This window comes from Elephas maximus, chromosome 11, assembly GCF_024166365.1.
Source record: "Elephas maximus indicus isolate mEleMax1 chromosome 11, mEleMax1 primary haplotype, whole genome shotgun sequence".
NCBI lineage: Eukaryota > Metazoa > Chordata > Mammalia > Proboscidea > Elephantidae > Elephas > Elephas maximus.
The window spans coordinates 38,815,535-38,837,888 of record NC_064829.1 but is presented as its reverse complement, the minus strand read 5'-3'; the positions used below and the strand labels follow the sequence as shown (position 1 = coordinate 38,837,888).

Genomic DNA, 22,354 nt, shown 5'->3' with positions numbered 1-22,354 from the left:
AAATATACAAATAAATGATTGTGAATTTCAGTTTATAAATTAACTCATGCCTTTGGAGTGTGATCTTCTACCTGCAGACAATGAATAGATGATAATGGCATAGTAATACATTGCTGTATTTTAAGAACATCTTATGGGAAAAGATTTTATATACGTGTGTCCATGTGTATAAGCACCAAAGAGAAAGTGAAACTTTTTTTTTCCTTGTCACGTATTTTTTTATTGAGGAAATATATAAAACATTATTACATTAAGTAATACATTACAACTGGAAATATCTAATCCAAAAGAAGAAATTTAAAAAAGGTATATATTTTTTTCTGGAACAAGTTTATAAATATTGTCCATGTTCTTAATGTTTTCCCTCCCTGTTACATAATAAGACTTTTCCAAGAGAAGTCATTTATTCATTTCATAATGCTATCCCCTCAAGTAATTCTATGGGGCAGGATGACTAAGGCTATATGCTATTATATTTATTTATTAAATCTCATTTCCTGGACTTTTGGGTTCATTTTTAACCTCAACATAAACTCTATATCCGCTTTACTTCCTAGTCAAATCAATGCCCTAACTTTTAAGCAGTGACGGGCAAACCTTGCTTTATGCTTTCTGTTTTGTTTGAGAGAGGCTTAAAAATACGCCAATTCCAGAGGCTTGAGTCATATAAGGGCAATAATGACCATCTTGGCATGATGGAGGAGTTCCTCTTTATTGATAATATTGAGAAAATGAAATGGCTGTGATCTTGTTTCCATGATACTGGGGGGAAGGCATCTACAAGTAGACTTCTTTTTGTGGAAACACCCTTAAGTCTTTGTGTATTGACATAGAGATAGAACAAAAAGTTCTCAGAAAAATGTTCTTATCCTCCTCACCAGTAGTTTCACCTTCTTTTAAATCTATTAGTTAAATGGTCCAAAGCAAAAAACAAAATCCAAACCTGTTGCCGTCAAGTCGATTCCAACTCATAGTGACCCTGAAGGACAGAGTAAAACTGCCCAATAGGATTTCCAAGGAGCACCTGGTGGATTTGAACTGCCGACCTTTTGGTTAGTGGCTGTAGCTCTTAACCACTACACCACCAGGGTTTCCTCAGTACTATGTTATTATTCATTTCCCAAGTCTCATTCTATTTTCAATTACTGGTGCTTTATATATACTTATTCACTGTTTGAGAATTCTTATAATTATTGGCCTAATAGAATGCAGGCTTTAAAAGAAAAATAACTACATCAGGATCTGCCACAGAATCAAATGCATACAAGATGCTGTGTTGATTGAGTGTTAAAATGACTGTGGCACCAAAACTCCTTGGCTAATCCTGTGGATTTCATCAAATTATAGAGTAGTGAAATAGAGCACATTCTTCATTATGAATAATTAAAGTTATAACAACTAGCTGTGCACATAATCTGGAAAAAATTAAAAAACACATAAACAATCTTCTAGTGTTAAAAGGCACCTCTGGGTAAATGTGAACCACCAGCCTTTCAGTTAGTAGCTAAGTGCTTAACCATTCGTACCACCCAGGGACTCCAAATTCTCTACTTACTCTTCACAAACCTACTTTTTTGCAAGACACTTTTCCTCCCAACTGGGAAATGGCAAAGACCATGTAATGGGCAAAACTATCCTCTCAATGTGTGCCAAAGTTATAGAAAAGTACGCTGGCCATCAATGGGTATCTGAGCAGTGGGTTCTAGCTTTTGTACCACAGCTGGCTGATCACGGTCATTTAACCTCTCTATTTCTTTTTTTTTTATTTCTAGATTACTTATCTGTAAAATGAGAGAGTTGGGCAAGTGGTTATGTGAGATGACCCACATTCTATGACAGTTTTATTTTTAAAGGAACAAAAAGTAAGCAAGAAGCACCACAATTATTTCCTTCCAAAAGAAATAAGCCCTGAAAATGTTTATTTCATTTACATTGCCCTACTAGTCACATTATAGCTACTACTATGTAGTTTATGTATTTTACAGAATTAAATAAAACTGTCTTGCTAGATGTTACTGGGGATCTTGCTAGAATTTATTTCTTTCAAGGCAGTTTTTGTGCATACTAAAAACAAGCCATCTATTTCCATATTTCCATTTCATTCATTCAACATAAGCAGTACTGTTAGGAAGAGAAACACAACTTGGTAATGGAGCTAAATATTTTGTTGATTTTTCTTGGTAAGAACTTGAATCCATATCCTCAAAGTCTTATTTCATGTATAGAAAAGAATTAGAAGGTCTATGAAGGCGGGAATCATGACCGTCTTCTTTACCTATGTATTTACAGAGTCAAGACCAGCACTCAACACATAGGACCTTCTAAGTAAATATTCCTTGAATATATGAATAAATACTGAGTAGCTGTCGAGGAAAACCTGGTAGCTAAATGAAAGCTCAATGACTCAGGTCAATGAAACTGATTAAACCATATTTCATATATATTTCTGACATAATTAGCAAGAATAGGGAAAAAAATTCCCTGTAAGGGAGAAAAATACTTCCCCAAAGAATGTTTCTGTAGGGTTGTCATGCGTTGTTTTTCTATTCTAAATTAATTTACAGTTAATGATATAAATCAATAAAGTGCACTCCAAATCCATCCATATTGGTTTATATATATATTTTATATATATATGTAAAATTCCTTTGGATGAATCATTTCATGTGATGCATTCAGTCAGTAAAGTCTTTTCCCTAAACAGTGCATATTTTGAGAAGCTATTTAAAGAGGCCAGTGCCTTCAGATCTCTATTGATAGAAAATTAAAAAATTTTAATAGAAATTTCTTTCTAAAGATACATAAAAAAAAAAAAAGATACATATGACTAGTGAATTAAGACAGTGCTTTTTTTTTTTTTTTTTTGGAAACCTCCAAGCACAAGGCCATGATAGTTTATATGACTGGTTCTTTGGATTTCAAGATTCACCCTGAGTCGAGTGCTATTAGACATAGTGTCAAAAGATGTAACACATTTTCTTAAAAATTGTTGGCACATGATTTAAAATTAGAAAGAATTAAAATAGGCAGATCTAAAATGCTTAGCCATATTAACCTTCCAAAAAGGCATGACCAAAGAGTAGCATGGAGCTTAGAATATTTGAATATTTGCTGACTGTTAACATGTTATATATCCCCAACCCCACCCCAGTGCCAACGAGTTAATAGCGACCCTATAGGACCCTACAGGACAGAGTAGAACTGTTATATATGGCACAGTCATTATAATCTTTGATGGACATATTGGTGATTATGAGGTGCAAGGTCTCCATAGAGAATGCTGACCATAAAGCACTTACTGTTGGGAGTAATGTATGTTGCTATATTGTGTTACCCTATGTCGAGATGTCATTGGGGATGTGGAGCCAATGGTTTGGCCTATGTGAATGTCAGGACTCACCGTTTGTGTCACTTGAATTTCAGGCCCTACCAAAATACCGCCACTCATCATAGGTCCCATACAACCATCAGCCACACTACTACTGCTCATGCCAGGCATACCAGGACTAGAAAGCACTCTCTCAGCATAGATTACATTGTGTGTGTTGGCTAACTCAGCAGGTATGCAAATATTCCCTTGAACATCATAGGCAGGCGCCATTACTGTTTCAGTTACGACAACATTGGGTGCAAGTTGAGGATCAAAAACAATTGTAGGGGGCTGGACACTTTGATCAGCAGTATTGTAGGTCTCAGTCACAATAATATCCCCCGGAATGCTGGGCTCAGGCACTGCCATTTCTGCCTGGAATTCAGCCTCTGAGAGAGTCATTCCTGAAGATTCATTAACGAAGTAGTTAGGTCCAAGCAAAGGGAGATCAGTACTGATAGGTATACAGGCCTGGTATGAAGGAAATGGCTCAATTTCTGTGTCTAAGCAGATTTCAGCAAGAGTCCTAAATTTTGGATCTAAAGTTTCCATGGAGCTCTCATCTAAGTCATCCACGATCCAACTGCAACAACCAATGGAGCCCACGGGAGAACCTACTCCCTCATGGTCATAAATGAGCAAGCAGTCGTTTGCTGGTCGACCTTCATCTTCATCAGCGTAAGCATATGCTTTCTAAAATTAGAAGAAAAATAGGAATTAGAAGGGTTTTTTTCTCTTTAAGATCATCAAAGAAGAATAACAACAATGCTTCAGAGACTTCTAATCTAGGGAGATTTTAGGGAATGAACTAAGGAAAATACTAGCACTTTTTTTTTTTGAAATAACTGGAATGTTTTAGGAGATTAGTGTGCATTAATGGTGAATGGAGCTCTAAAACATGCAAATTTCTCTTATTTGAAAACTTAACCAATGATAACTTCTACATTTTGTTCAGATTTTGAATTAATGACTAATTTTAAGCTTTTGGATTTTTGGCCTTTGTTTCTGGGATGGTCTAGAAACAATAAAATATATTTGTGTATATTAAAAATATTAATGATTTTCTGAAAGAAAGACATTTGATCATTGCAATGAAAGCATATATAAAGATATAAGTATCTCTGTGCATCAGAGACTTATGTCAACATGTTCAGGTAAGTTGTGTGTGACTTGAGAGAAGACAGTCAGGTGCACAGACCTGGTTGCAGGAACTTCTGAGTTGCAACTTCTGGGGAGATAATGATGAAAATAATACCAAAATAAATTTCTGAAAAGGAACTCAAAATACTGTACCACTCTCCCTCACACACAAAAAATCAATGTTATAGTGTTTGTTGGCAGCTGATATCCTTTTTAAAAAAATCGAGAAGGGGAGCTTTGGTAAATCACAGTACATCAACCTCGTGAATTGTAGAAACTGAACCAGTATTTCTGCTTTGTCTCTGTCTTTCTCACAGTGGAGTCTCTCTCTCACTTTCTCTTCTCTTCCTCTTATTCTTCTTTGTGCCTGTCAATCTCCACATGGCTCATGCCATCAGTTTCTGGTGATTAGTGGGGAGAATTAATTCCGTCAGGTGTTTTAAAATCTTACATAGTGAGGCCATGTTTCTGAGGTTTACCTGCCTTCCCCAATCCCATCTTTTTATTTTATTTTTCCTCCTTTCTGTTGGAGGCATCTGAAGAGCAGGAAGGACATCATAAAGAGAGGACAAGAATGCACGCTTTTTTTTTTTCCTTAATTAGGATTCTCCTGGCTTTGCTACTGCTATGGAAAATAAGGTGGAGAAATCAAAGGAAACAGAAGACAGAAAAATGAACAAAGGAAAGTGGAGAATGATAAAAGATTCTAGCCCTTTTTATAGTGTTATGACGTGTTATGTCAATTGAATAAAAGTGAGCGTAATATCTGGGTCTGGAAAAGAATGCTGCTGCAAGTCGACTTTGTGTATTTTAAGGAAGAGTGAAACATTTTTTTATGCAGGATTTGGATAGAATTAAGAACAGCCGGATGTAGCCTCAAAGAAGCTTAACTGCCATTATTATTATTTTGCAGTCTCAAGGCTACTTTATGCATAATTGTGTGTAAGGGATTACCTCAGAGAAATAGCTGTCCAAGAAAGCCATGTTCACGCCTGACTCTGCATATTCCCGCAGGGTTCCTATTGTTGAACTCCTCTTTCTCATTGCTTCCGCGGCGCCTCCCCCAACGAGGCCAGCAGCTGTTCCCAGACCTGTGTTGAGTTCCACTCCTGATACACCCCCTTCAACTGTTCCTCCGCCCGCATAGGTGTTAGTGTAGATTTCTGAAAAGAGAGGGTTTTCATGTACTAGTGCTTGAGTTGTCTCCATTGTTCATCCATAAAACCTTTGCCAGATGCTATCTGCAGTGTACCACCACCATAACACAACACAGAGTAGGTACTGGAAAGCTAGGCAACTAGTGATACAAAGTAAACCTGTAATCTCCAGGCTTGGGGATGAAGAAAATGTAAGTAAATGATACTAAGGGAGTCAGCTATAGGGCTTTGCCTTTTCCTATTTGTGCAAAATTCTCTCCTAGACCTAAAGGCGTAAAACTTGAGAAGAGTAGCTGGGACCAGTGTGTTCCTTCTATTGTTATCTCTGACAAGCTACCCAGGGCCCATTGGAGAGGGGTTGTACTCACACGGGACCCTTCAAAGCAAGACCAGTGATGTGCTTGTACCCGAAACTCGGTCCTCGTTCACCTGGGCACTGGGATGGAGAGCTGGCCTTTTTTAGGAATATTCATTCACCTTACACTCTTTGCATTGGAAGGGTCAGCCTTGGGAGACTAAGGAACCATCATCAAGAAATCTTATGTCTGCCCTAGAACTGGCAACCTCTCTACTGTGTTCAACCTCTGACCAGTAGCTGGGGGTTTTCCTGTTTTCTTAGATGGGAATGGACTGGTAAGTTAGGAGAGTATAGGACTGGTGAAGTGAATGCGTGTGTGAATTTAAGAAATGCTCTTCAGTGTATTATTAGGAAAATATACTTGTTTCTTTTCCTCCTTCTCCTCTTCCTCTCCCTTCTCCTCCTCCTCTTCTTCTTTTCTTTCCCCTTCACCTTTTTTTTCCTTTTTTTCGTGAAGCTTGCATTACTAGTAATAGCTACAGTATCCTTAAGTAACACTCTGTGCCAGGCACTATTCTAATGTATATATTGTGCAATGAATACACACACACTCACACACACACACACACACTAACACACACACATTCAGTCCTTACAACAATCCTTTGAAGGAGGAACTATCCTTAGTTCACTTTCAAAGATAAGGAATTTGAGGCCCAAGGAGTTATTACTAGTAAGTGGCAGAGCTGGGACTCAAACCCAAGCGCTCTGGTTCCAGAATTTTCCCTCTTAATTGCTATACCATACTTCACTGTGTATAGTTTAAGATAGAAAAACAAAGTACCACCTTCAAACATGCAACTTTTCCTTTGATTATTCTATTATCTGAGAAAACTACTGGATATATTGTTTTTCTATAAAGCACTTTTTCGTGAGGTTGGTTTTGTTGAATGATTTTGCAAGTTTTAAAAAGAAAAACAGATTTTGGCGTCCACTAACCAGAAGAATCTATACGATCCTGAGTATTAGAGGCTGTCATTGGTACGCATATATTTGAGACATCCTGAAAAGAAAACAAATTGTTTTTAAATAAATGCTTTATGTTAAACATTTAAAATTTGACATCTGCTTATTTTGTGCAATGTAAATTTGTCAAGGCATGCTGAGTTCCCATTGAAACACTGTGTTTCCCTGGAAAGCATCAGTCTACTCACCCTGTCTTCTGGATGCGCCCCTTCTATTCTCCAGGACTGCATCACTCCTTCTCCCCCTTCTGGCACAGGAGCAAACCTCGTTCCCAGCCCTTCTGGCTGTCTTCGTTTGCAGCAACACATGAGCAGCAAAAGGGGTGCCACTGACCAAGAAAGGGATAAGGCAGAGTTAAGACCTCAGACTGATTCTAATATGCAGCCAGGGTTGAGAACTACTGACTGACTGAAAGGCACATTGACACCTCCACTCAGTTGCTGTAGGGGCATGTTTTGGAAAAATATCTCCAATATCATTTTGAGGATCACTCATGATCTTTGAATAGCCTTGAAAACTCACAGGTTGTTTTAAAAAGCAGCCTGGCAAAAAAGTCAGTTATTATTTTTTTTATAACTTGAAATGATGATATTTTAGTTTGCACTCATCCACATTAAACCATATTAACAACACAGCTGGAAGAGTTTAATCATCTTTATTTTAGAACCCAGTTTTTGATTCCCACAAAATCTAAGACTCACAGGGGAGACCTAAAATGCATGAAGTACCTCTCCTATGAGAATCTACATGGTACAGAGACAGGAGGACACCTTTTTGAAATTTTTGTTCAGGGGCCTAGATTAACAATTTTTTTGGTCATAATGTTATGACCATTGTTCTACTTAAGATGCTCATGAGGAGCCCAAATCAAAAACAAAACCTGTTGCTGAGGAGTTGATTTTGACTCATGGCAATCGCATGTGTTGCAGAGTAGAACTGCGCTCCATAGGGTTTTCAGAGCCGTGACCTTCTGGAAGCAGATTGCCAGGCCTTTCTTCTGAGGCACCTCAGGGTAGGTTTGAACTACAAACCTTTGTCAGTAATCAAGCACTTAACCATTTGTGCCACCCAATGAATTCTATCAAGAACCTAGAGGAGGTCAAGTCCTTACTGTAGGCTGTTCTTTCTGTTTCCAACTATACCAGAGTGAGCATGTCACCCGTGCTCACAAGTCCCCACTGACTCTTCATTGCCTGTTGACTGAAGCCCAGACCAGTTGGCATATCATGCCCATTCCTCCAGGATGGGTTGCAGCCTACGTTTCCAGTCTCACCTTGTGCTCTTCACTTCCTGAGTGTTCTGTTCCCTTCCATACCTCTCCTCTGCTTATGTTTGTGCTGTTCCTTTGCCCCAGATTGTCTTCTGGATTTCCCCATACCTATACTTTTTCTAAGAATATCCTCACCTTTCTGGACCCAGCTCAAAAGCTACTTCTTTCATAAAGACTTTCCCAACCTTCCCAGCTTGAGATAATTGTTTCTGCCTCTGCTCTCATAGACCTTTGCTGAAATTTTCATTATAGGATTTATTTTATGCTTTACCATATTATACTTGGTGATTTGTGTGTGTTTCCCAACTTTTTGACCCTTACTAACCCCTAGGCCTTCTTAGTTATCATCACCGAATAAGTGCATGGCTTTATCAGCTCCACTGTTTATTTTAAAAAAAAAAAACAGTGAAAGGCACACAAAAATTGCTATAGATATCAAAAAAGGAATGGCCAGTTAAACCTAGCTATCTCAGTGAGTCTGCAGAAAAAAAGGATTTTAGTCAGGTACTTACGGAGCAGCAGTAAGAGGCCCAAAACGATCATGCCAATCCCTGTGGGACCGAGACCAACATTTGATTCCCCAATTCGGTCGTCAGTGACAGACCAGTATACGTCACTGGTAATGGTGCCGATGTCCTCGGTGTATATGCTGGTGGTACTAGGGTAAAGGCACATGTGGTTGCTGTCACATTCGCAGGCGTCTAACTGCACAGTCTGTGCCGATTCGCACGCTCTGTTATAGATGTCCTTCACTATGATCGGGATATAGTAAAGTCGGGGAAATAAAGGCTGCACAGCCGTAAGGATTGCAGAGGTAGCTAAAAAGGAAGAAAGGGAACAGAAAATAAATTAAACTTCCTTGGGGGGTGACCTCTCTACCACATTAGACTAGTTTAGGGCCTGCTTTTTAATGCTCCATTAAACAGATTGCCTGGTACTCTTTTTCCTTAACATTTATATTGAATTATTCAGTGCTGCCTTCTTGATCCATTGTTATTTCCAGGAAACAGGCAGGGAGTCTGTTTCTTATTTCTAAAACAACAGTAGGAACAAAACAGAACAAAAACAAACAAAAATACTAGTTGCCATTTAGTTCATTTCAACTCATCGAGACACCATGTCTGTCAAAATAGAATTGTACTCCACAGAGTTGTCAATGACTATGACCTTTCAGTTTCGAGGGACCTTTGGGTGGATTTGAACTACCAGCCTTTCAGTTAGTAGCCTGGGTGGTGCAATTTCATTGATCTATGTGCTCCTAAGTGAGTAAAAAATGTGAAATATATTTATAGGATATCTGAGTTTTAGGGACATTTAAATGACTTGCCTGAAATTATTCAAAATAGTGAATTTTGACATTTGATGAGTTAGTCAAGTGGTCCTGATTCAAACTGACCAAATATTGTTTTAGCACTTACCTGTATAAAATGATGGACAAACTGATATTTAAAAAACTATTTACATACTATTATTTGTAATTGCAGTATCGATGAACGATTTGGATTTTTATTTCAGTTCAAAAATTTCCCTAATACTCTAAGCGTAAGAAAACTTTCAAATCCACTGCGTCGAGTTGATTCCAACTCATAACCACCTTCTAGGACAGAGCAGAACTGCCCCACAGGGTTTCCAAGATGTAATCTTTACAGAAAAAGACTGCCACATCTTTCTGCCTCTGAGCAGCTGGTGGCTTTGAACTGCCGACCTTTCAGTTAGCAGCCGAGTGCTTAACATATCTCCATTAGCCTTAGGCTTCTATATCCTAAGTATATATATGTGAATTTTAAAATTTTTTTCATTTAATGGATAGATAGAAAAATACATGGAAACAGAGTTAGGAAGTATTATTAATTAATTTACTAATTATTTTGATAATTCTTTTGCTTTTGGACTTAAATTATGAGCAAGTTTACATTCCACTTACCATTTATGGATCTAATATCCCATAAGTCAGCTGTCCCTGGTGGCCAGTCAGCAACACAGAAAGTGAAAGGAGACCCATAAGAATGGTTGTCAATACCTCGTGCAAAAATAAGGACCGATGGAGAGGCAATGCAGATGGTTCCACTTTCAGTAAAAATGACTGGACAGTATTCGTTGACATCAGGAACCTCAATACATATGGTTCCTGTAGCTGTTTTCCCAGAGCCATCTGAAACAGAAAGCATCATGCATGTTGAGGTAAATGCTGTCGGGGAGAAAATTCGCTCTCATATTCCATGATGCTGCCATAGCACATAGGAATAGTATGAATGACTTCTGAGATAGCGAGGATAGATTCCCTACTTCTTCAACTGCCTAAAGCCACTCTTGTCTTTGATAGCTGTGTTCCAGCCATACTTGCTTCTTAGTTCTTTGAACAAGCCTTTTCCTAACTCAGGACCCTTGCCCATTCCATTCACTCTTTCTAAAATAAAATGTCTTTAATCCCCATTTTCACTCTGCTAACTCCTATGCATCCTAAGAGGCAAAACTGAACATTTTTCTCAGAGAAGATTTAGTGTTCTCTATTCCCACTCTGTCCCCATATTTAGGATTTCAGACTAGCTTCAAGCCTTCTGTTCATGAAGCTCATTGAAATTAAATGTATTTTTTCCTGTTTTCACTGTTTATTTTAATTCCCTCCATTAGATGCCATTTCTCCCTGGAATGGTACTTTTTCTGAAAACAAATATAAATCTATTAGATTTTTTCCTCTTAATTCATTTGAAACAAATGCTGGGTTAGTATAGTTTGTTAGAAGGGTCACAGGACCACAGTTAGGAGTCCTGGCTTATTGTCCACATTTTTACTATTTTGATTTACTTTGAGTAAGCTTTGTTTGTTTGTTGTTTCCTTTGTTTGTCTGCTTGTTTTTTAAATCTGTTACCTAGAACATTATTATCTCTAGGTTACTTTATCATGTCATTAAAAAAAAATCAATACACTCCTTTTAAAGAGCATTTCTACATGCCTCAATGGTAGAGTCATTTAAGTAACTGAATGATAATAAACCAAGAGCCTCTCCATAGCCTACGTGATTTTGTACAGTTGGTCCTTATACTCTATTCAGCATTTGGCTTTCTAAGCTAAAGCGTTTATTTCATTTAGTCTGTCATGAGGGAGACATCAGATTATCCCATGGATTATTTTATTTGTCATTCTCTGATCCTCTGCAGCTTCTTCATGGCCTTGCGATGTGGCAGCCAGAACCATAGGCTGTTGCTTACTTCCAGCGTCTGCTTCCCAGTGGCGTTTGCTGTATGTATTTCTCCGCCTCTTCAGCTGGTGGCCGTGCATTCTTGATCAAACTTACCTGACCATTCAGATGGCTCTGTGTCAGGCAGATACTGTGCCCAGGTGAATAAGCAGTTACCCTTGATTTTAGTTTTCTTTCAGTTCATTTTGAAAGTGTTTCCCCTTTCCTTTTTATTCACTCTAAATGACTAGCTTTTATACTGGTTTTTAAAGATATTCATGTATAACTAATACACAAATACAGGCTGTGATAAATATGGTTAGAACCCATTTTATGAACAGGCCTTGCAGAATACTGATAATAAATCAGCTGTCTTAATCACTAAAGCATCATGGGTGTTGGGGTAAATGGTTATGTAACTGAAGCAGTTATTGAAGTTACACCCAGAGGATGAAGACCAAAATGTAAAGAGTGTAACTGCTTGGGCGTTATCTTGTTTTTGTTTTGTTTAAATTTGAAGCCACCCATTATATCCTTTTCTTTGTTTGGCTACCAAAAAACTCCTCTATAAATTTACTGCAAACCTGTATTATCTATTTTATATTAGGTATGTATCCGAGATACCTATTTTGTCCCCTTCCTTCCTGGTTACTGACCTTTCTCTGTTGTTTTGTTCTGTGGTTGCAGTTTTTCCAGGCATTGCCTGGGGAATCATTAACTACTGATAAATAAACAAATTCCTGTTGCTACTCCTCGGGAAGAATGCTGAATAGATTTTTCCATGTGAAAAGTGGCTCAATTACAAATCAATTCCATGCATTTTATAATTTGCACTGAATTTGGATCTTATATTTGGAATAACCTTGTGCTTCCTTGTACCATTATCATCTTTGTCTACACAATGTGTCTTATCAACCAACACTCACTCAGGCCTCCGTGAGCTCTGTTTTAGTGGCTCTAAAATATCTATACTGCCTTTCCCCCAGGCCATCCCCAAATGACCTTTGAGCACTCTGCAGCCTTTACTATATAGTAAACATTCCTAACATAACTCTCCAAGTCGGATCAGCCATACTCAGGAGATGAGGTAGTAAACAGAAACTGAATTTTTATACATATATTTTAATTTTATGCTTTACAGTAATTTTGTTGTAAGCCACACGCAATTCTTCTGTTAGAAGTAGGTAAAATAAATTATGGCTTAAGTGTAAATTATGGTTATAAATGTATTGAATTCGGTTCTTGATCAAAGATATTTAGAACTCTCTATAAATCTTGCTGACACCACCAAATGTAATATTTTATGTGAGTCAATTTAATACCAATACTGCAATAATATTTATAATATTTAATACAATAATAATTTTTTAAAAATACTGAAAATAAGTTTTCTTACCTTCTATAGCCAAGATCTCTGCTGTGTATATCCCATTGGTAATGTATTTTGACTTCTTGTCAAATTCTCTAGAAAATTGTATTTCACCAGTCCTTGAATCAACTTTTAACCAGCTGCCTGCATCACGCCCTGTGATATATCTGTTTTGAAATAAATAAGTTTGTCATTATGCTTTTGTGAAAGTTGGTCATTTTAAACCACATAAGAGCTACAGTATGTTGAACTTGTAGATGTGTTTTCATGCTTTATGTGATAATTGTCTTGGCTTATAACTGTATATATATATATAAAAAAATTTATATATATATAAATACAGGTTCACAAAATGGTTTTAAAATTTCATCATTCTTATTCTTTTAGCTCTTACTATAATTGCTAATAAAATGTATGAGTTTATTTCAGCTTTGTTTCTTAAATCATCACAATATTGAAGGAATATCCTTTATTCATTTTCGTATGTGGTGTACTTAGTTTGTCTGTCCTAGATTTTAAGGCATATTGGTTTCCGAGCGCCCCGTGGTTTGCCTGTTCAGGGCCTGCGGTAGCCTCTGTTCAGCTTGTCTTTATGGGTCTTGTTGCCTATGATGGACTTACAGTGCTTCACCTTAATGAAAGAAGACCTGGTCTCTATACCAGGTACCATTTCAGGTCTTCAGCATGATTTAGCTAACATATCTTTTTCCACCATTCCATACTGACTGACTTAATAATCCTTGTTAAGCCTGTTAAGTTGTTAGCTGATTAAATAATTAAAACTCTTATATCAAAGTCATTTATAAGTCAATAGGCTTTGTTCATTCCAAAGATACTGCGAACAAAAGAAGAGGTAGAGAGAAGGGAAGGCTATAGAGAACACCTGTATAGTTCACCATAGTTATTTCCCAAAATATCTTATATAGATCTAATTCATGTATAATCTGTGTCCTAGTGCCCTAAATACCTACCTTTCTATCTCCAGTTCTGTCTTTATGCTCAAAATATCTGTGAAACATCTGTATTTTAGCTTCTTCCATTGTCTTTTTTTTTTTTTTTTTTCCTCTCTACCCTTTTAGGTGAATCAGATTAGGTGAATCAGAGGGTTGAAATTAGCCCCAAAGTCATAGATAACACAGGCTTTAAGGAAATAAGTAGTGACTCATCTTTTATGATATCTTACTGTTTACAATGGGACTTAATCAGCCCAGGTCAAGGATGCCGTAGATGGCCACAAAAGATCAAAGAGATTCACAGGGTAGCTATAGGTGGCCCTTTGATCTTATAATTGCTCCCCAGACAAAATTGTTCTTACTAACCAGTTGGAGCTCTCACAGCCTCTAAAACACTATTAAAATTTTAAGAAAATGCGAATGCCATGAAAGTCTTCTAAAACAGATAAACAAGCAAATAAGAAAAGGAAAACCCAAATCCCGAAGTCTTACAACCCATATGCATTAGTACACACTACAAGAATTAACACTGAACAGAAGTTTGCTTTGTCACACTATCATAAACCAGAGTATTTGCAATACCTGACATTTGTTGCAGGATTTCCTGTGTCCAAATCTATGGCTGTATATGTGCCAAGCATGTAATTCAATAAGGAATCTCCTCTTGTTCCGTCTCGCACACTGAAGGTCATAGAGTTTGGATGAAACACAGGCCCTTCTCTCACATTAACAACCTGGATCCTCACAGGAGTTGCGTGCATTTGGAATTGAGAGGCAACCGAGTGGTGAAATTCAGCCCGGTTTTTAACCCCAATACTAAGATGAATACTAGGCATTTGTTCATAATCCAGGGCCTGAAATGATAAAAAAAGCAAACAAACAAACAATTCTAAAACAGGAAACGACTCTCTTTTCATAGCGTAAGAAGCCATGATAAGCAAGTAAAACACAAGGATAAAGTCCAGGAACTGTGCAACTCAGTTTTTGAATTCATAAATTTTTTTTTATTTCTGCATTAGTTATTTTAAGACATATTATTTCTTTATCTTTTGCTATAACCAGGTGTATGTCATTTAAGTCTATGACTTTGAATTGAATTCAACTTCAATTTCTTATATAAAACCCTGAAATGAAAAATGGTACTTCTTTCCAAATGAAGTGTTTAGTAAATATAAAAAATAAACTTAGAATGAAATAAAAGAGTTCACAATTATGAAATGAATAAGTAAATAGTACCCAGATTTTCCTTATAGAATTCACATCTGAGAATCTCTTAAAAGTATAATCAGCAGAATAAAGGAGTCAATATATATGATCTAAGTGGGCCTGTAATTATTTTTTGAAATGATGCAAACAACTTCTGAAGGAGAATTCATGACTATTACAGTCGGCCCTATAAACTATAATTTAATTGTGCTGGGTCCGGTGGACAAGAAGACTCCTTCACATGACACATTCAAATAAATAAACATCACTCTCAGGGAGAAGTCACCTTTGAAATGAGTTCTTTGGATGAAAGATGAGTAGAATCTTTTAATTCAGAATGATTGATGTGGTGACATGAAAAGACACAAGTATAGAAGCAGTTGTAAAAAACTGAGTACTGGGCAATGTCTATTTAGAAACGATCTGGAAGCTAATGGAATCACCACTTGACACGCATTTATCAACAAAAGAAGTTTAAGATATGAGTGTTGTCAGCATGACTAAGCCAAATCCCTGCTTCCCCGGGAAATTCCATGACTTCATGGACGTTTTTGTAGTTTCAGAGCCAAATTCTTCAGAAGCGCTGACAAGATAGAAAAATTCTTAGGAATTCATTCAGTTCCTTGTTTGGGGCTGGTTCAACGTGCCTGACTTGCATTTTAGCTAAAATCCTTGAGATTCAGGATTTCTATTTCTTTTGTATATCTGTTCTCCACCCTGGTCCATGTAATGCCTAGCACAAGGCTGAATATAGGTTAAAATGAATTTTCAATGATGAGATCCCTCTTCTACATCTTATTTTCGTTTTCTAGAATTCCATTCTATTAAAAGTCTATGTTCAAACAAATGCAAAACATGAAACGATCCATTCTTATAATTAGAGACATCTCTTAGGGTTTTCTTGTGCATATACACAAACGTGTTTTCTGTTTGTCAGGATAGCTCTCTTCCTCTTGAAGAGCGTGTGATGAAAATATATTAATATGTGTCTAAAATTACATAAATTACAGAAATTCACAGAATCTAGAGAAAAGAAATTGGTCGAGGGTCAGTCTGTAGGGATCTTCCCTCCTACAGGGAGAAAAATAAAGAGTAGATAGAGGAAAGGCAGAAAGTCATCCATTCCTTTGCAAGTGGAACCCATTATCAAGGATTTTCTGATTGCACCCAGAGGTCGGAGGCATACAAAAAGCAACAAAAACCATCGTTTACCACAGTGTTTCTGCTTGGAGGTAGAATAGAGAGGCTGGAAGACTCAGTTTAAGGCATGACAGAAGAACAGTTAAAAAGGGTGTGCAGGTGTGTGTTAGGCTCTGGTGTGAGGCTCAGGAAGGGACTGGCGATGAAGACGACCCCTTCAGAAGTGGATTTTGCTTCTGACTGGTCTTTTTCTTCAGTAAATTTTAGTGTAGAAGCTAAGCTGTTAAATCCTTATATCCAGTTTTTTTTGCTTAATTTAATGAGCCACTGCTAATTCTAGGGGGAATTCGTTCATTTTAGAACTAAGAATGAAACGGGAATTTAGAAGTCTCCATTCAAAAGGAGTACATACTGGCTTGGAGATGGCCATTTTTCTATTGCAGAGCAAATGGTCAAATATCCGCCAGGGTGTATATGTACTGCTTTCCAAGAAGGGGCGTTTTCTGGCACAAACGTGTCTGGAGACCACGAAAGCACACAGAGATGGGGAAGGAGCTTTCGGAGGTGAACAGATTCAAAGGGAAAAATCTCAGGTTGCTTGTTCCTTGGTAAAACCTGTTTTGCCAGTCTTTTTTTTTCAGGATTACATGGTGATGCGCTGGAGGTAGCAGTTATGTATAACTTCGGAGCCAGAGAGATTTGGGTTAAATCTTGTCTTTGACATTTGCCATCTGGGTGAACTTAGACAAGTTAATTTTCCCCTTGGATTTCCAGTCTCACTTTCTGTAAAAAAGGAATCACAATATTTTCTTCCCAATATTGGGAGAGTTAGATATGTGTAAAGCCTAGAGCACACTAGTTAGTCAGTGACTGCTTTATTAGTATTTCCATACACATTGATCCATAAATACTAAAAGGATTTTGTTATTGAAAATCACAGAGAATTCTGATTGTTCTCAAAAATTCTCTCCTGTTAGGATATAAGTTCCTTGAGAACAGGGACCATGTCTCATTCACCTTCATATTCCTGGTATAAATAAAAAATTTATATGGTACATAGTAGCAATTCTCAATAAATTTTGGTTGAATTGTGAATTATTTGTAATGTCCTCAAGCTAAGAAAAGGGTTATGTAAAGCTTAGCCAAAAGTCTGTTATTGAGAGGCCAGTTCCCACAAGGCTAAATGAATGAATGGTGGCTTGAATGAGAATGGAGATGATGCAAAGGGACGTTAGTGACATCATTCTAAATGGGTTTGGAATGCTTCCCTGACCACTAGCTGTTGAAAATGCCAAACCTAAGGATATTAAGCATATATTCTCTAAAACAAAGAGTTCTTTTTGCTATCTGCTAATGTACTTTAGGACTTTAAATAGATTTTCTACATCTTTTGGTGTTTTTAAACATGTATTTTTTTTCCTGCTTTTTTAAGAGACTTGAAAAGTTGTCATCCAGCAAAAAATACAGATAGGTTGTCTAAAAACATCAGGTATTACCTTAACCAATTTTTCATGAAATTGATATTCCAGTCGTTACTCCCTGCCCCCTAATATAGTAAGTATACCTTTAAAAAACTCTTAGCTATCAGAGAGGACACATATAAGTCATAGATAGTGCATTGCTTGCATTGTAACTTCTTTCGTTTTTACAATTTTATGTAGAAATTATGTATTATATCATCAAGCTGAGTCTGTGTCTCCCATCTGGGTGATATCTATGCTGTTAGTTTCAGGTAATCGTCATCACCAATACCACTCTCAAAGTTTTGTGAGTCTGTATTACATTCTGGATATTGTGTCAGGAACTAGGGATACAAAGATATTTAGATCAAGTTGTTTATGTGCAAAGGTCTTACTACTTTAGTTGTTTGGGAAGCAGATCACAAAGGAGAACAGTTATATATTACACGGTAAGATGTAAAGCTCAATGATTAAAATGGTAAGAAGATTGATAAGGATTGTATGATGCTTCTAGTTTTTGAGTTTTAATGAAAATGCAAGATTGAAAAAAAATTCTGGTTCCTGGAATAAAAACTTGACTGAGTATTCAGAATATGATATGGTGGTAGGTGACTTCTTGTCCCTTTCTTCCTATCCATGCTGCATTAGGCAATGGCTCTTATATTCATTCCTTCCTTTCCATTTTTACTGCTATCACTTTAGATCATATCCTTAGTACCTCAGGACTTGATTAATATAATAGTTGTTTTCATAACTTTAGTTTTCCCAGAGCTGAGCTCACAATGTTACTGTTATTCTTAATATCCCAATGCTTTTCCTGGTCTATAATTAAGAATTGACAATTTTTTTTTTTTTTCTGTAAAGGGCCAGATAGTACATATATTAGTCTTTGTGGACCATATATTGTCTCTGTTGCAAATATGCAGCTCTGGACTTGGGGTGTGATAGCAGCCATAGAAAATACATAAACAAACATATGTGGCTGGGTTCCAATAAAACTTTATTTATAAAAACAGATGGCAGACCAGATTCGACCTGTGGGCCAAGTTTGCTAGTTCCTGACCCATAGCAATGTTTCTCAAATTGAAAGTTCAGTGTATATGCTTGGAGTCCTTGTGTTATCTTTACGAATTTTGAAATTTTGTATTTTCATTTGAATGACAATCTTAAAAAGTATATATATATATTTTTCCATAATTTTGACAACCACCACAAAAATTAGTATACTGCATGATTTCAATGCTCATGTTTGTTTTTTGGTGGCAAATAGTAATACTTTTAATTGCTCCACACAGTTGAGAACAGCTGACTCAATATATGAAGGCTAAAAGGTTTGAATAGAGAAAAATAGTAATCAAATTGTTGTTGTTTAGTGCCTTTGAGTTGGTTCCAACTCATAGTGACCCTATGTATAACAGAAGGAAATGGTGCCCGGTCCTGTACCATCCTCACAGTCATTGTTATGCTTGAGCCCATTGTTGCAGCTCTGTGGCCTTCCATCTCATTGAGGGTCTTCCTTTTTTTCCCTGACCCCTTTGTTACCAAGCATGATGCCATTCTCCAGGGATTGATCCTTCCTGATAACATGTCCAAAGTATGTGAGACACAACCTCACTTACATTGTTTCTAAGGAGCATTCTAGCTCTACTTCTTCCAAGATAGGTTTGTTCATTCTTTTGGCAGTCCATGGTAAATTCAATATTCTTCACCAACACCATATTTGAAATACATCAATGCTTTTTCCGTCTTCTTTATTCATTGCCCAGCTTTCACATGCATATGAGGCTATTGAAAACACCATGGCTTGGGTCAGGTGCACCTTAGTCTTCAAGGTGGCATCTTTGCTTTTTAACATTTTATAGAAGTTTTTTATCTTTTTATTTCTTGCCTGCTGCTTCCATGGGTGTTGATTGTGGATCCAAGTAAAATGAAATGCTTGGCAACTTCAATCTTTCCTCCATTTCTCGTGAGGTTGTTTACTGGTCCATTTGTGAGGATTTTTGTTTTCTTTATGTTGAGAAACCCTGGTGGCGTAGCGGTTAAGTGCTACGGCTGCTAACCAAAAGGTTGGCAGTTCGAATCTGCCAGGCGCTCCTTGGAAACTCTGTGGGACAGTTCTACCATGTCCTATAGGGTTGCTATGAGTCGGAATCAACTTGATGGCACTGGGTTTGGTTTTTTTTTTTATGTTGAGGTGTAATTCATACTAAAGGCTGTAGTCTTTGATCTTCATCAGTAAGTGCTTCAAGTCTTCTTCTCTTTCAGCAAGCAAGGTTGTATCATCAGCATAAGGTTGTTAATGAATCTTCCTCCAATCCTGGCGCCCTGTCTTTCTTCCTATAGCCTGGCTTCTCGGTTTATTTGCTCTGCATATAGATTGAATAGGTATGGTGAAAGGATAACTGTGCCACACACCTTTCCTTACTTTAAACTACTCAGTATCCCATTGTTCTGTTCGAACAGCTGCTTCTCGATCTAGGTACAGGTTTCTCATGAGCACATTTAAGTGTTATGGAATTCCCATTCTTTGAAATATTATCCGTAATTTGTTATGGTCCACACAGTCGAGTCCCTTTGCATAGTCAATAAAACACAGGTAAACATCTTCCTGGTATTCTCTTCAGCCAAGATCCATCTGACATCAGCAATGATATCCCTGGTTCCATGTCCTCTTCTGAATCCAGTTTGAATTTCTGAGAGTTCCCTGTCGACGTATTGCTGCAGCTGCTTTTGAATGATCTTCAGCAAAATTTTACTTGCATGTGATATTAATGATATTGTTTGATAATTTCCACATTTGATTGGATCATCTTTCTTTGGAACAGGCATAAATCTGGACCTCTTGCAGTCAGTTGGCCAGGTAGCTGTCTTCCAAATTTCTTGGCATAGACTAGTGAGCACTTCCAGTGCTGTGTCTGTCTGTTGAAACATCTCCGTTGATGTTCCATCAGTTCCTGGAGCCTCATTTTTCACCAATGCCTTCAGAGCAGCTTGGACCTCTTCCTGCAGTACCATTGGTTCTTTATCATATGCCACCTCCTGAAATGGTTGAACTTCGACCAATTCTTTTTGGTATACTGACTTTGTGTATTCCTTCCATATTCTTTTGATGTTTCCATGTTGTTTTATATTTTCCCCATAGAATCCTTCAGTATTGCAACTTGAGGCTTGAATTTTTTCTTCAGCTCTTTCAGCTTGAGAAATGCTGAACTTGTTCTTCCTTTTTGGTTTTCTAACTCTGGGCCTTTACACATGTCATTATAATACTTTGTCTTCTCAAGCTGCCCTTTGAAATCTTCTGTTCAGCTCTTTTACTTCATCATTTCTTCTATTTGCTTTAGCTGCTCAATGTTTGAGAGCAATTTTCATAGTCTCCTCTGACATCCATTTTGGTATTTTCTTTCTTTCATGTCTTTTTAATGACCTCTTGCTTTCTTCATGTATGAATGAGGTCCTTGATGTCATTCCACAATTTGTCTAGTCTTCAGTCATTAGTGCTCAACATGTCAAATTTGATTTATGGCTGTATTAACTGGTCTTCTTTGTAGGCATATGGATATTATCCTATCACTGTCAGGTTGTACTTCAGGGCAGATCTTGAAATGTTCTTTTTGATGATGCCATTCCTCTTCAAATTGTCATTCCCAGCATAGTAGACCTTATGATTGTCAGATTCAAAATGGCCAATACCAGTCCATTTCAGCTCACTAATACCTAGGGTATTGATGTTTATGTGTTCCATTTCATTTTTGATGATTTCCGTTTTCCTAGATTTGTACTTCGTACATTCCAGGTTCTGATTATTAATGGATGTTGACACCTGTTTCTTCTCATTTTGAGTCATGCCACCTCAGCAAATAGAGGTCCTGACACTCCAACCATGTCTTTGGAAACCCTGCTGGCATAGTGGTTAAGTGCTACATCTGCTAACCAAAAGGGTGGCAGTTCAAATCCACCAGGCACTCCTTGAAAACTCCATGGGGCAGTTCTACTTTGTCCTATAGGGTCGCTGCAATGGAATCTATGTCATTAAGGTTGACTCTTCTTTTAGGAGGCAGCTCTTCCACCATGCATTTGTCAATTTCTTACTGTGGTAGCTTGTGCGTTACAGTGATTATTAATGGACGTTGGCACCTGTTTCTTCTCATTTTGAGTTGTGTCACATCAGCTTAACTCCATCCACACCATTAAAATCAACTCTTCTTTGAGGAGGCAGCTCTTCCCAGTCATCTTTTGAGTGCCGCCCAACCTGAGGGGCTCATCTTCTGGCACTATATCAGACAAAGTTTGCTACTATTCATAAGGTTTTCACTGGCTGATCCTTTTCAGAAGTAGACCTCCAGGTCCTTCTTCCTAGACATCTTAGTCTGGAAGCTCTGCTGAAACCTGTCCACTATGGGTAACCCTGCTGGTATTTGAATACTGGCGGCATAACTTCCAGCATCACAGCAACATGCAAGCCTCCATGAAGACAAACTGACAGACATGTGAGGGAGTAACCAAATTAAATAATCACAATTCACTGTGTGTGCGTCAAACTAAATATATGAGTGTCAATTTCAGTGTGTGTCCATGAGCTATATTGTTTGTAGTAATTTTGTTTGAAAAAAGTTAGTAATTCCTTCATTGCATTAATGTTAACTTGAATCTTACTGGTTTACAGTTTTACTTGTTTCCAATTTGTAAATATATTTAGGTATTATTGTAGCCCATGAAGAAACAGCATAAAGTAGCTAAAGAAAAATTAACTTATAGGAGAAAATTAAAACCCGCTAGTCCTATATTCA

The 22,354-nt window shown here is 37.4% G+C and overlaps 1 protein-coding gene across 1 annotated transcript in view; it reads right to left on the bottom strand.

Annotated features, from left to right (window-relative positions):
• Positions 1 to 3,295: 3,295 nt before the first annotated feature.
• Positions 3,296 to 22,354, bottom strand: part of DSG4 (desmoglein 4) — a 34,900-nt gene continuing 15,841 nt past the window's right edge. Inside the window, exons 10-17 of the mRNA XM_049901345.1 lie at positions 14,344 to 14,615; positions 12,836 to 12,975; positions 10,186 to 10,413; positions 8,774 to 9,079; positions 7,180 to 7,319; positions 6,965 to 7,028; positions 5,465 to 5,673; positions 3,296 to 4,063 (exon numbers count right to left, since the gene is read on the bottom strand). Coding sequence (XP_049757302.1) covers positions 3,296 to 4,063; positions 5,465 to 5,673; positions 6,965 to 7,028; positions 7,180 to 7,319; positions 8,774 to 9,079; positions 10,186 to 10,413; positions 12,836 to 12,975; positions 14,344 to 14,615 — 2,127 coding nt within the window. The remainder of the gene's footprint in view (positions 4,064 to 5,464; positions 5,674 to 6,964; positions 7,029 to 7,179; positions 7,320 to 8,773; positions 9,080 to 10,185; positions 10,414 to 12,835; positions 12,976 to 14,343; positions 14,616 to 22,354) is intronic.